The 12,885-nt window shown below is 37.0% G+C and overlaps 1 protein-coding gene across 2 annotated transcripts in view; it reads left to right on the forward strand.

The window, feature by feature from the left end:
* The first annotated feature begins 335 nt into the window (after positions 1 to 335).
* The window catches only part of COL4A5 (collagen type IV alpha 5 chain), a 257,406-nt gene continuing 244,856 nt past the window's right edge, over positions 336 to 12,885 (forward strand). For both annotated transcript variants that reach the window (XM_024128226.2, XM_024128225.2), the window contains exon 1: positions 336 to 548. In XM_024128226.2, the coding sequence (XP_023983994.1) occupies positions 468 to 548 (81 nt within the window). In that variant the 5' untranslated portion in view covers positions 336 to 467. The remainder of the gene's footprint in view (positions 549 to 12,885) is intronic.

The following is a 12,885-nucleotide window of genomic DNA, read 5'->3' on the forward strand; positions in this document are numbered from 1 at the left end:
CGGTCTGGACGTTTCCCTCCTCCAAATAACTGAGCGTCACTCCCTCGCAGGTTGCTGGTGCGGTCTAAAACTGTGGCGGAGTGATCCTCAAATTCCCCAGGGCTGGTGGGGAGGGGGCGGTGCGGGGGAAGAGAGGGAGGAAAGTAGATCTGTGGGACTTGCGCGAGGAAAAAAGTTTGCAAGTCTGGACAGAAGGGAAAAGTGCTCCCGAGAGACCGGCTTTGGGGAGGGGAGCGGGGAGGGAAGAATAGCTGCTGCTTTTTTTTTTTTTTTTTTTTTTTCTTTCCCCTTCCACTCTTAAAAACCTACTTTCTCCTCACCCAAGACGACCGGCACAGTTGGGACACCCTCGCTGTCTCTCTCCGGCTCTAGCTCTCTCCCTATAAACCCTCAAGATTATGTCAGTTGGTCAGAGCCAGCCAGGGATTTCGTGCGGGTGCTGAAGGAGCTGCGGGAGCCGGAGAAGAATGAAACTGCGTGGAGTCAGCCTGGCTGCCGGCTTGTTCTTACTGGCCCTGAGTCTTTGGGGGCAGCCCGCAGAGGCTGCGGTAAGTCCTTCCTTCTACCCCCGACCCCCATCCCATCACCTCGCTCTCACGCTGAAATCACTTTTTGTCCCTTTACCTTCCTTTCTCCTGGGCCTCGGCTAGGGAATTCAGGTGTGCCTTCACTTGTTTAGGAAGAAACATTATTTACAACGTTAGTAACTCAAGCCTTCTGAAGTCCAAGGGAGAGGTTTAAGTGTTTAAAAATAGGGCTGCTTGCTTTCCCTGCAGCTAGCTGCTCTGGGGGCAAGAGCAGAGCCTGGGGAGGAGGATGCATGTTAATAGATAACTAAGCTCTGATGGATATTTAAAACTTTTCCTCCGCACCCTCCGCCCTCGAGTGTTTCCCTACATGCCCGCTAACCTTTTCACTAGTTGTGCCCAATCCACGCACTCTTTAAACTTTGTCGATAGTTGACTATTTTGGCCTTTCTAAAATCCACCTTCCGCCAAAGTGTTAAGCGCGCCCGTGAAGTTCTTCCCTTTTGCCTTTTCCTTAAGGAGCATGGACCTGCCCTCACCTCTGGTCAGTAAAGCCTCTGTAGAGACTGCTTCCCTCTTGACATCCTTGTTGCAAATGCTCAGGTAACATACCAAGAAGAATGAGGTAAAGACGGATGGCTTCAGGCTTCGGTTCTTCTGCATCTTTTTTTTTTTTTTAAGTTCTCGGTTTTTGTTGTTTACTTTTTTTAGCTTACTAAGGCACCTGAAACAAATTGAGAATTTGCCCATCACCTATTTAAAGGAAAAGAATTAGTGTTCTGGTTTAAAGGAGAGTGGAGGAGAGAAGTACATGTGAAATGACAGAGCAAAAACTTCCACTCAGTTTTAGGAATGTAGAATTAAAATCCTAATATATCTCTTAGAAGGGTATCTAGGTAGTCCCACCCATTATCCTTCTGGGGATGAGAGGCAGATCTAAAGGAATGAATGGCTTTGTCAGGGAAAATGTTCTCCAGACTGAAACCCATCATCCTTAATTTCACTTAACCTCTAAATAGAAAATTAAGTGTGTGACAAATTATTTAAAAGTTATATTTGAGTGAACATAATGGGTGGTTTTAAAAACACTTTAATATGAGATCATGGCTTAGGCCTTCACATGGTTGAGTGACTATCAATTCTTTATATGCAACTGCTGTGTTATATAGCTTACGTGGGTCCACTTGTAAGTTAGCTGTCTAGCTGTTGTATACACTCAGCATGCCTCAGGTTACATTTGCCCTCCTCCCATCCTCCAGAAAGTGTGTACTCAAGGTATGAGAAAACTAACTTTCATATTACTCTAAGCACAGCATAATAATAATGGCAATTCTGCTGAAAAACCATGCATATCAAATATTTTTAATTACACTTGCCATAATTATTCCTACATCAAAGTAGATAGGTAATTTAAAATTGCTCTTATGATGCAGAGCTGCTTAATGGGCTAAGGTTTAGCCACTCAGTAGGGCTGCCGGCCCTTGGATAAAACTACAATTGTGTTGTTGAAAATAGTTCCTTTTAAAAACATCGTCTTGGTGTTTACTACTTGTGGCATTTGGCCCAGGGGCAAAGATTTTGTGGATGTTTGATTAAAAATTTCTCATTTTTTTCTTTTGACGTTGCTATTAATAAATGTGCATCAGATACCAATCATACAGGTATGTATAGCTGTACTCTGTGTCAGATTATATTAAATCATGTTATGTTAAAAATGAAATTTCTTTTTATGATTGACAAAATTTGGGAGCAAGCTTGTTTTCTTGGACTCTTTAACAATTGAGTGTTCATAAAGAAGTTACAGAAGACACCAGGCAGTTTTTTTTTCCTTTTTTCTCCTATATAATTATTTATTTATTTTTCTCCTACATAATTTTTAAAGAACATTTTAGACCCCATTTCCCTATCATTAGTATAATGTGCCTCTAATAAAACTAGGGTTTGTTTTTTTCTGCTTCACACATTAATATCCTAGTTAGATTAATGTTTTAATCATCTCAAAGATATGAATGGTATCTGCTCTCCATACTAGTGCTGGGGATATTGGTGACCTTCTCCAGAGTAAACTGGGTGGTAGTGGGGCTGCTTGTTGACTGAAGTAGTCTAGTATTGGGACTTTTATACCAGGAAGAGCATTGCTACTTAAATTGCTTTAATTTTTCATAGTTAAGTGATTTCTTTATCTCTGAAGTCATGCCAAATTGGGATATCACAAATATGTGGAAAATTTTTTAGGTGGAGAGTTTTTTAGGTGGAATAAAGTAACTCTTATTCCGAAAGGTTAGCAATAAAGGAAGAAGGCAAATTTAGTTGGAAAGGTCAGTTCTAGTGATGGAAATACGTATTTTTATGTAAAGGTACCTGTGCTGACTCTGTTAGTAGGATATACACTTAGATTTATGAATATGGTGTGTCAAATTCTAGTACTACTATACAATTATTAGTAACTTCGTGTGTGTGTGTGTGTGTGTGTGTGCATGCGCGCGCACGCAGTGGAGTGGATAAGTTTCTTTAAATGTACTATCTCCCTTGTGACTAAAAGCAACAACTTGTTAAGGGTAGCAGTGTGGTTTGTGCCCATGGAACAGTTTTTCATCTGAAGTATACTGCTCCACAGGGAGAATTTGTTGACATCGTTATCATAACTTAACAATTTTGCGTGTTTATTGTGTGCCAGGCACTGTGATAATATGGAAATGTACATTATCATATTTAATCTTCACAACAGACCTATGAAGTATATACTATTGTTATTCCCACTTTACCGATGAAGGAGCTACAGATCACAGAGGTTAAGTAATGTGCCAAAAATAACATAGTTAGCAAGTTGTAGAGCTGGATATTTGAATCCAGGAAATTTGACTCCAAATTCTTTACCCTTAATGACTGTCCTATACTGCCTCCTTTGTATGTGGTCTATAGGGATGTATTTGCTGTTCAGAGTATTTGGATTTCTGCTACTTTTTTTTTGAGTAGGGGGAGACACAGGAGGTGAAATGGAAAATATAATAGGGATTACATCTCTTCCTGCTGATGTTAGGAGAAGCATCATGTTGTAATGGAAACAGCTCTGGGATTAGAATTAAAAGATCAGAGTTTGATCTCTATATGTATGTCTATTTATAGAGAGATAATTTAAAAGTAATCTAGAAGCAATTGCTTGTTGCAGATTGTATGATTTTATATAATTACATATATAAAAGGTTAGATTTATAGAACAAGTGTAATTTGTGGTAGGTGATTATTTTGAAGAAAGATTTGCCTTATTATATTTGTAATTAGTTTCCATAATAATTTTAAATATACTGAACTTTTCAGGAACGTGTCTATTGTGATAAGACAGAGTATGTGTATGTGGTAGCCTACTTTGCTTAAGATGTTCAATTCACTTCTTTTGTTTTACCAATTTACCCACCCATCATATCCAATTCTATTCATTCAGCTATCTATATAACTTAGTCTTGTGTGTATATTTGTATATGTATGTGTCCTGTGACTGTGTAAGAGTGTGTACCTTTTTTCCTGTGTTTTTACTTGGCTTTTGATGTATGCATATGCAACATTTGAGACTCTACCTTGAGTTAAAATTGATAAGTTGGTCAAGGTTGTGTCTGCCAGGTTTATCCACTGTAAAGTCACTATTCCTCCCTTTGTAATTACAAAGCGACCAGATTTTCTAAGACTATATGGGGCAAAATTGCAAGACAATGTACATTTCTTGTTTCTCATCATAGTTTCGCCCGCCGTTTTAGCATCTGTTGAGGATTCTGACCTGAATAATTACTGCTGTGACATTTTTCAAATGGTGATCTTCAGTTATCAACATTTTCTGCATTTATTTGTTGAATTCTAATGTAACAAAGAACTTTACCTTCTTTGCTGTTTGTTTCTATTTATTTATTCAGTGATTTATTTATAATAGTTTGGACTTATGGATACTTGTTTTATTCTATGAACTATAATGAATTATGCTATTTTTCCTTTTTTTTGCTGAAATTACCCCAGATTTGGTCAATAGAAGCCCCTTCCAATTGGCTCCTGTGTCCTTTCAGCGTGGCCTCATCATTTTGTGAGCATTCTCTTACATTCTGGTACCACAAGGTATTCCAGACTCATTTTCTACTTTCCCTGCCCCAACCCTGGAATGAGCCATTTTTCTAAGGAGCTCTGATTCTTTTTGTTGAGTAATGGTATTTAGAGATCAAGATCTGGGTGCTTGGCATGCTCATTGTTACTGGGGTGTCATTGCTTCTAGGCCTTCTCAGCAGATAAAACTAGGGAATATATGTACATATACATAGACACATATCCACTTCTATATTTCTTACAAAACCATAAATTTGCACTGATATCTCTGATTCTAGTCCAAAATCACAGAATAAACATACCTCTTTGATACTATGGGATCTCCCTGCTTTCTGGTACCTCTCCTCAGGCATATTTTGTGGTCTTATACAGAGTCCTTAAGAGATTGCCCTCTGGAGTCAGATCTGGAATCTGAGTGGAGGATGTGTGACCTTCGGACAGGTAGTAACCTCTGAGCTTTAATTTCCTCATTAGCGAAAGGGGGCCAGTGGTACCTATGTCACACATTGTTTTGAGGATAAAATGAGAGAAGTTACGTAAAGCGTTTAGAATAGTACTTGGCACATAGTGAGTGCTCAATAAGATTTAAAATAGATTCCATTATTGTCATTACAAACTAGTTATTGACTTGCCATTTTTTATTGCATTAACTCTCAAATTCTCTGCCTGATTTTCAAGCTCTAGCATGATCTTTCCCTTCATTCATCCTTATTTTTCATTACATTTTACAATACACTCCCTCCATTCTAGCCTAGGTGAACTTCCCTATAATCCCTTGAGCATTACATACATTTTTTTTGAATTTTATTTTATTTATTTTTTATACAGCAGGTTCTTATTAGCTATCTATTTTATACATATTAGTGTATATATGTCAATCCCAATCTCCCAGTTCATCCTACATTACATACATGTTTTGGCTCTCCATCTTGTTTAGAACTCTGTGGATCCAAATCTTTCCTCAGTTTCAGCATAACATTTACATTCATTCAGCAGATATTTATTCAGCAACTCGTAAGTACTTACGAATTATATTTATGTTCTATTTCTCCCCTCATGGATATGTACTATCCACAAAATCATTTTGTGCTAGACACTATAGATAAAACTGAATAAGATAGACAGGGTCCCTGCCTTCATGGAGCGTCCTTGCTAGTGAGCATAGATAAATAGTTCTGTGGAGCTTTCCCTTACTGTTAAATCAGTTGCTGATTTTACCCTTCTTTGAACATTTGTCATAGTTAGCCTCTTGTCTAGTATCTAAATGTATTTGGTCTTACAAGCATTTTGTTTCATGGGATTTTATGTCTTCTCCCTATTATAGACTTTTTGAAGGCAAGAACTGTATATTTGTTCATTCAACAAACTTACATGTTGATTTTGTCTGATGACAAAAATAATACATGCTTAACGTTGGAAACTTGAAAAATGAGAAAATTATAAAGAAGAAAATAAATATCTCTCCACAGTTCTACCAACAGCGCGGAAATAACCTGTATTATTGTTTTGATGATTTTCCTTCTTATGTAGCTAATATTTTCTTAAAAAAGTAGATTGGTTAAAATTTTTTAAAAGTTGGGATTACGATATATACAATTTTATGTTATTGTTTTTTCACTTATAAAGTGTTTTCCCATGTTATTAAAATTCTTAGTTTAAACGTATTATTTTTAAATGATTGCATACAATTTATATTTATACACACCACAATTAATTTATGTGTTCACTTTTATAGACTATATTTTTAAATTTCAAGTTTTTTTAGTCATTATAAGAAATACGGCCATAAACAATTCTTATTCCATATTTTGTATTATTTTGTTAGTACTGCCTCCTTCATGGGGAATTATTGGGTTAAAGGTCATCAGTATTTTTAAAGTCTTTGGTACATGAAGTAGACCCTGACATTTAGAAAGGCTATATCAACAGATAATATGATAGCTAGCTTTTTTTTTTTAGTGGTTACTATGTATACCCTCTTAGGTAGATAATATTATTCCCATTTTATGTACAAGGACTCTGAGGCCAACAGGGTGGTTAAAAAACTACCAGAGGTCACACAGTTAATAAGTGATTGAGCAGTTTAGCTCTAGAACATGCTCATGAAATTTTCCTCAGTTCCTATTTCATTCACGGTAGTACAGAAAAATAGAGTCATGTTGAAAAGTTGACTAATTCCCATTACCGTTTCCGTTACTGGTCACTTGAATTGATTCTAAAGATAGGCCCACCCACCAGTTCATCCTTTAATAGCTCTTTACTATAATTGCCTGGGCCATTCATCCTTAAGGACCTAAATTTTAATTTTGTAAACCATGCATCCCCCTACATTTCTCCCCTATACGGAAGGTGGAGCCTGTATTCCATGAATACCTCCCCCACTGACCTCTTCCTAGCTATAGCAAGGGTGTAACATACTCCAAATTCACCGACATTCTCCCTCCCCCAGGAGAGTTTTGGAATGCGTCTGAATATGGAGACCCCCTTTACCCTCTCTCCCCACCCCCTACCCCATAGCTGCCTATGAGCTTTACACTTAAATGCCGGTGTCTTTGCCTAGTGCTGTCCCTTGCTTTCATCCTCCCTAAGTGATACTCCAGAACTTTCCCCCCATTAATTGCTAATCTGTTTTTCCCACTTTGGGGTGATACTATTCCAGCCCCCATCTCCTGTTTTTAGCAACAAACTTGGAAGTACATATGGAGTGAGAGGTCCCCCATCCATGTTGCAACCCTCCCGCCTTACCTTTTCCTTGTGTTTCCTCACTAGCTAAGTGACTTTACTGCCTTTATGATAGCCTTGTGGCTTGTGCATTTCAAATGCATTCCTCCACAAAATCACAAACTGTTACACATTATGGCTTTTCCAGGTGGCATTTGAATAGCTGAACTTTAAGCTTCTGAATGATAGGGATCTGCTCTTGCCAAATTACTTTCCAGAATGGTTTTACCAATTATATTCCTATCAGTAGTGTAAAAGAGTACCTGTGAGACAGTCTTAATAATTTTTTTTCTATCTCGTACAGTGACTATAGAATTGATGCTCAATTGATTGCCAGTTGGTTGGCAGATTTGGTTCTATCCTCTAATGATTTTCTTTTTAAAATGTAATCATTCCATCATCTCATCCCCTTCTGACAATAGCAACCATAGAACAGAAGTGATTTTTGAAAATAAATTCTCTCTAATTAACATTATAAATGAACCACCCAACCACTTAACTAAATCCTCATTACAAAGATTGTTTTTAATAGCAGTAATTCTTGAGGTGTTTTGGAGAGGCATCTTTAGTGCGATCTCTGATACGTTAGCTTCTTTCATTTTAACCAGATTCTCATTTTATGCATCAATACTTGAGTTTATTTACCTTCATAATCTGTACAGGTCCAACTGCCCTTGGTTCCTTTAGAAGCTTCTGCTGGCCTTTTACCAAAAGTGTAGTCTGTGATGGTACCTGCTACCCTGTTGAAAAGGGAACCTTAAATCCCTTGCTATTTGCTAACCAAAGACAACCAAAGGCACATGTTATAAAAGAAACAGGTTTTTGCTAAATTTAATTTTTAACTTAAAAAAATTTACTAAATCATTTGCTTTACTTTTTAACTTGTAGAGAGACTTAAGCACCTTTTTTGAGCAAGTGCTAGTCAGGTTAATGGAATTGGTTTTATGACAGTGAGTACTAAAATAGAACTGGAAGAAATTCTGTTGGCATTTGTATCATCTTATAATTCAGTCAAATGACACTCTTCATATATGTTAAGAGAACTGGCTGATTTGCTTCCAAAATTTCTTATAGTGTGTGTGACATTAATGGAATCCTGAAGGAGATATTGGAACTTCGGCGGGGGAAGATGGTATTAAGAGTGGGACACTAGTGAAAAATTGTTTCGTGTATTCTGTATTTTGAGCTCTCCGGGACTTGCTAAAGGAGAAGTCCTTCTCTGTCCATAATCTCATAATCTAACTGCTGTAGTAAAACATTTCTGTATGTGAAAGGCATAGTAGTGCCTGTTTATATCAGGTGGTTTTCTGTTGCAAGTGGTAGAAAACACTAATTCAACTGCCTTAACAACAGAGAAAAATTTTAACTCACATTACAAGAAGTTTGGAGGTAGAGTACCTCCAAAATTAATTAATTCAGCCAAATAGTGACCCAGGTTCTTTCCACTTTCTCCTCTGCCATACTCTGCCTATCAGCTTACTGTCTCAGATTCTTGCCCCTCATACTTGCAAGATTGCTGCTGCAGTTCCAGGGATCACATGCAGATGCCACAATGCCCAATAGAAGAAGAGTATGAACTGTTCATTTGTGTCCCTTTTTAATCAGCAGTGAAAACTTTCTCAGGAGTCCCATACCTTCACCCTTACATCTGATTGGTTAGAATTGTATTACATGTATATGTTTACATCAGTACATTGGCAAGTGGAATAGGGCCATAAACGTAGAGTTAGACAAATGACTTACACTGCCACCTCCCCCCGCAGCACACCAAAGCACATTGCTGCCTGGAAAAGTTAGAGGGTGGGAAAGTTTGCATAAAATCAAGGTTCTTTTAGGAAGGAATAAATAGTTCCTGCTTCACAACCTCATCAGTTTGTTGTCAGGATCAGTTGACTAAAAGATTTGTAAGAATTTGATGTATTTGTTAAATGCAAGATGTATTTCTTAATAGGGAAACTAATGTTTTATAGAGTTGTACAAATGAAAGATGTTGGCTATTTACGTAACTATAGATATTTTAGCGTTGGAGGGACATTAGGTCAGTGGTTCTCAAAGTGTGGTCTGCAGACCCCTGAGATTCCTGAGATCCTATCAGGAGGAACATGAGGACTATTTGAACAATAATTTGAAGACTGTTTTGCCTTTTTCACTGTGTTGACATTTGCACTGATGATGGGTAAGACAGTGTAGTATACCAAATTGTCCTAGTAGCTGTATTCTTTATAGTCTTGGCTTGGAGGACAAAAAGCCAATTTTACTTAACAATGTCCTCAATGTAGCATTGATTTTATTCAATCTTGACCCTTGAGTACAGATATTTTAAAATTTCTGTATGACAAAATGGGAATTATACAGAAAACGCTTCTGTATGCTGAAGTAATATCATTTCTAGGAAAAGCTCTTGTGCTTTGTGAGTTGTGTGAGTTGCGGGCTGAACTAGCTAATTTTTGCCTGGAACACATTTTTACTTGAAAGAACAACTGAGACAAACTGTGGTTATTCAGACTTGAGTATTTGGCAGGAATTTTCTTGAAAATGAGCAAAGTGAGTCTGTCATTTCAAGGAAGACAACTGGCAGTGTTTGTTGCCAATGAAAACATTTGAGCTTTTCAAGTATTAGAATTTTAGAAAACTTGAATCTTGAGTATGGCCTTGATAGCTTTCCAAAACTTAGCCTTTTCTAATGAGATTGGTAACTATATTAATGTGTATGATTTTTTTTATATTATGTAATAAAATGTGTTAACATTTGGAAGTTCTGCAAATCCCACTGAACTAATATTTTCCAAATGACTAATGCATGATGTTACAAAATCATGCATGGCTAAAAGATCCATTGAAAGACAAGTTAGATCAATCAGTTTTAACGTAATTGAGTACAAAAATTAAATAGGTAAGGTATCAGATTCTATGTTGTAACTTACCTTCTTTTAGGTAGACTCTTTTGTCTACCACTTGCAGAATTTTGGCATAGTATCAAAGAATATCTACAGTTATTTTAAAATGGTATTAAAATACTCAGTTTTCCAAATATATAACTTCACGAAGCCAGATTTTCTTCATATATTTCAACCAAAACAACATATTGCAACAGAACGGATGCAGAAACAGATATGAAGATCTAGCTGTCTTCTATCAAGGCAGACATTAAAGAGATTTGCAAGAAAGATGTGAAACAATCCCTCTTCTCCCTTTTTTTGTTTTGGAAAATATAATTATTTTTCATGAAAATGCATAATATATGTTAACATGTAATGAGTTCATTATTTTGAAAAATATTTGTTTATTTATTTATTTATTTATTTTGGCTGCACCGCGTCTTAGTTGTGGCATGCGGGATCTTCACTGCATGCAGCCTCTTAGTTGCGGCGTGCATACGGAATCTAGTTCCCCGACCAGAGAGCAAGGAACCTGGGCCCCCTTGCATTGGGAGCACAGAGTCTTACCCACTGGACCACCAGGGAAGGCCCATGAGTTCATTATTGTTGCTTTTAAATGAATAAAGAAATAATTATTTTAATTATTACTCAGTTTTATTTTATATAGTACATACTGATAGATGTAACCCACATAAGCAAAAGCTTTGGGGTCCTCAGTGATTTTTAAGAGAGTAAAAGGGTCTTAAAAAGTTTGAAAACCACTACTCTACAGAGACCAGCTCCATCATTTTACAGGAGAGTGAAGTGATTCATGAAAGATGCAGCTTGTTAGTTGCAGAGGCAGAGAAGTAATATTATTCCATTCCTCTCTCCAGTATACCACATTGGCTTAGGGATTGGTGATATGATTTTGTAATTTTATTCATCCTAATAGATAGAGTTAAAATACCAAATAGAAAATGTACTAGATTGTACTTGTATCTTTCCTACAATCTTCAGTCTAATTGACAAGTCAGAAACATTCTCACTATACAAAGCACAGCAGAGGAGACACTGATGAAGAAAGACTATGAGCTAAAGTTACAGTTATTTTTAGATACCAAATTGGAAAACCCATAAAACCAGAGCTCTTGGCTTACATAACTTTGTATTCGTCACAGTGTACAGACTGGTTCCTTGTATGTAGTTGATTCTCAATAGCTAATTGTTGAATGAATTTTGAATTTGGGGGAAGGGTAGATTTATTTGCCAAGGGGCAAGCCCTAGAATCAATGAGTTAAGTTATAGGAACTCTTGATATCAATTATTTTCTAACCATTAAGCTGTTTAGTAACAGGAATGACCCATTACTAAAAGTGCTCAAAGAGAGGGTAGATGCTACGTTGTCAGCAATACCCACAAAGTCTCTTTCCACTCTAAAATTCTACTGTTCTGGTTGTCAGAAAGAACTTCCTTTTTTATTGAGCTCAGATCCTTGTCTCCATAATTTTTAAGTAACTCTGAGGTATAATTGACATAAAATAAAGTGCACATATTTAAAGTGTACAATTTGAGGAGTTGTGACTTATGTGTACATTTGTGAAGCCACCAGTACATTAAAAATAATGAACATATAAATCACTCCTGAAGATTTTCATGCCTCTTGGTAGTCCCTCTCTGTCTTCCTACTCCTATCCCCCATCCCCAGGTAACCACTGACCTGCTTTCTGTACATTAATTTTGTTTTCTAGAGTCATATAAATGGAGTCATATGTACACTTTCTTTGTTTTGGATATTTTTTTTTTCAGTGTTTGAGATTCATCCACATTGTAGTGTGTATCCGTAGTTCATTATTTTCTTGTTGAGTAGTATTCCATTATATGGATATACCACACTGTGTTTTTCTGTTCACGTGTTGATGGTAACCACTGACCTACCTGCTTTCTGTACATTAATTTTGTTTTCTAGAGTCATATAAATGGAGTCATATGTACACTTTCTTTGTTTTGGATATTTTTTTTTTCAGTGTTTGAGATTCATCCACATTGTAGTGTGTATCCGTAGTTCATTATTTTCTTGTTGAGTAGTATTCCATTATATGGATATACCACACTGTGTTTTTCTGTTCACGTGTTGATGAATATTTGGGTAATTTACAGCTTGTCTATTACAGGTAAAGCTTCTAGGAACACTTAAATTTTTGCATTTTAACAGTTATTTTATTGAAGTGTAATTTACATAAAGTGATGTATACCGACCTTAGGTGAACAGCTCAAATATATATATATATATATATATATATATATATATATTTTTTTTTTTTTTTTTGCGGTACGCGGGCCTCTCGCTGTTGTGGCCTCTCCTGTTGCGGAGCGCAGGCTCAGCAGCCATGGCTCACGGGCCTAGCCGCTCCGCGGCATGTGGGATCCTCCCAGACCAGGGCACGAACCCGTGTCCCCTGCATCGGCAGGCGGGCTCTCAACCACTGCGCCACCAGGGAAGCCCTCAAATATATATATTTTTAATTGTATACACTTTGGTAACCACCATCCAGGTCAAGATATAGAACATTTCTGTTACCCAAGCTCCGCCATGCCCCTTTCCTTTCAGTGCCTTTTGTGTCTTCTGTAAAGACTTTTAAACTCCAAGGTTGCAAAGATATTATCATATGTTTTCTTCCAGAATATTTATA

Source organism: Physeter macrocephalus, chromosome 21, assembly GCF_002837175.3.
Source record: "Physeter macrocephalus isolate SW-GA chromosome 21, ASM283717v5, whole genome shotgun sequence".
Classification (NCBI taxonomy): Eukaryota; Metazoa; Chordata; class Mammalia; order Artiodactyla; family Physeteridae; genus Physeter; species Physeter macrocephalus.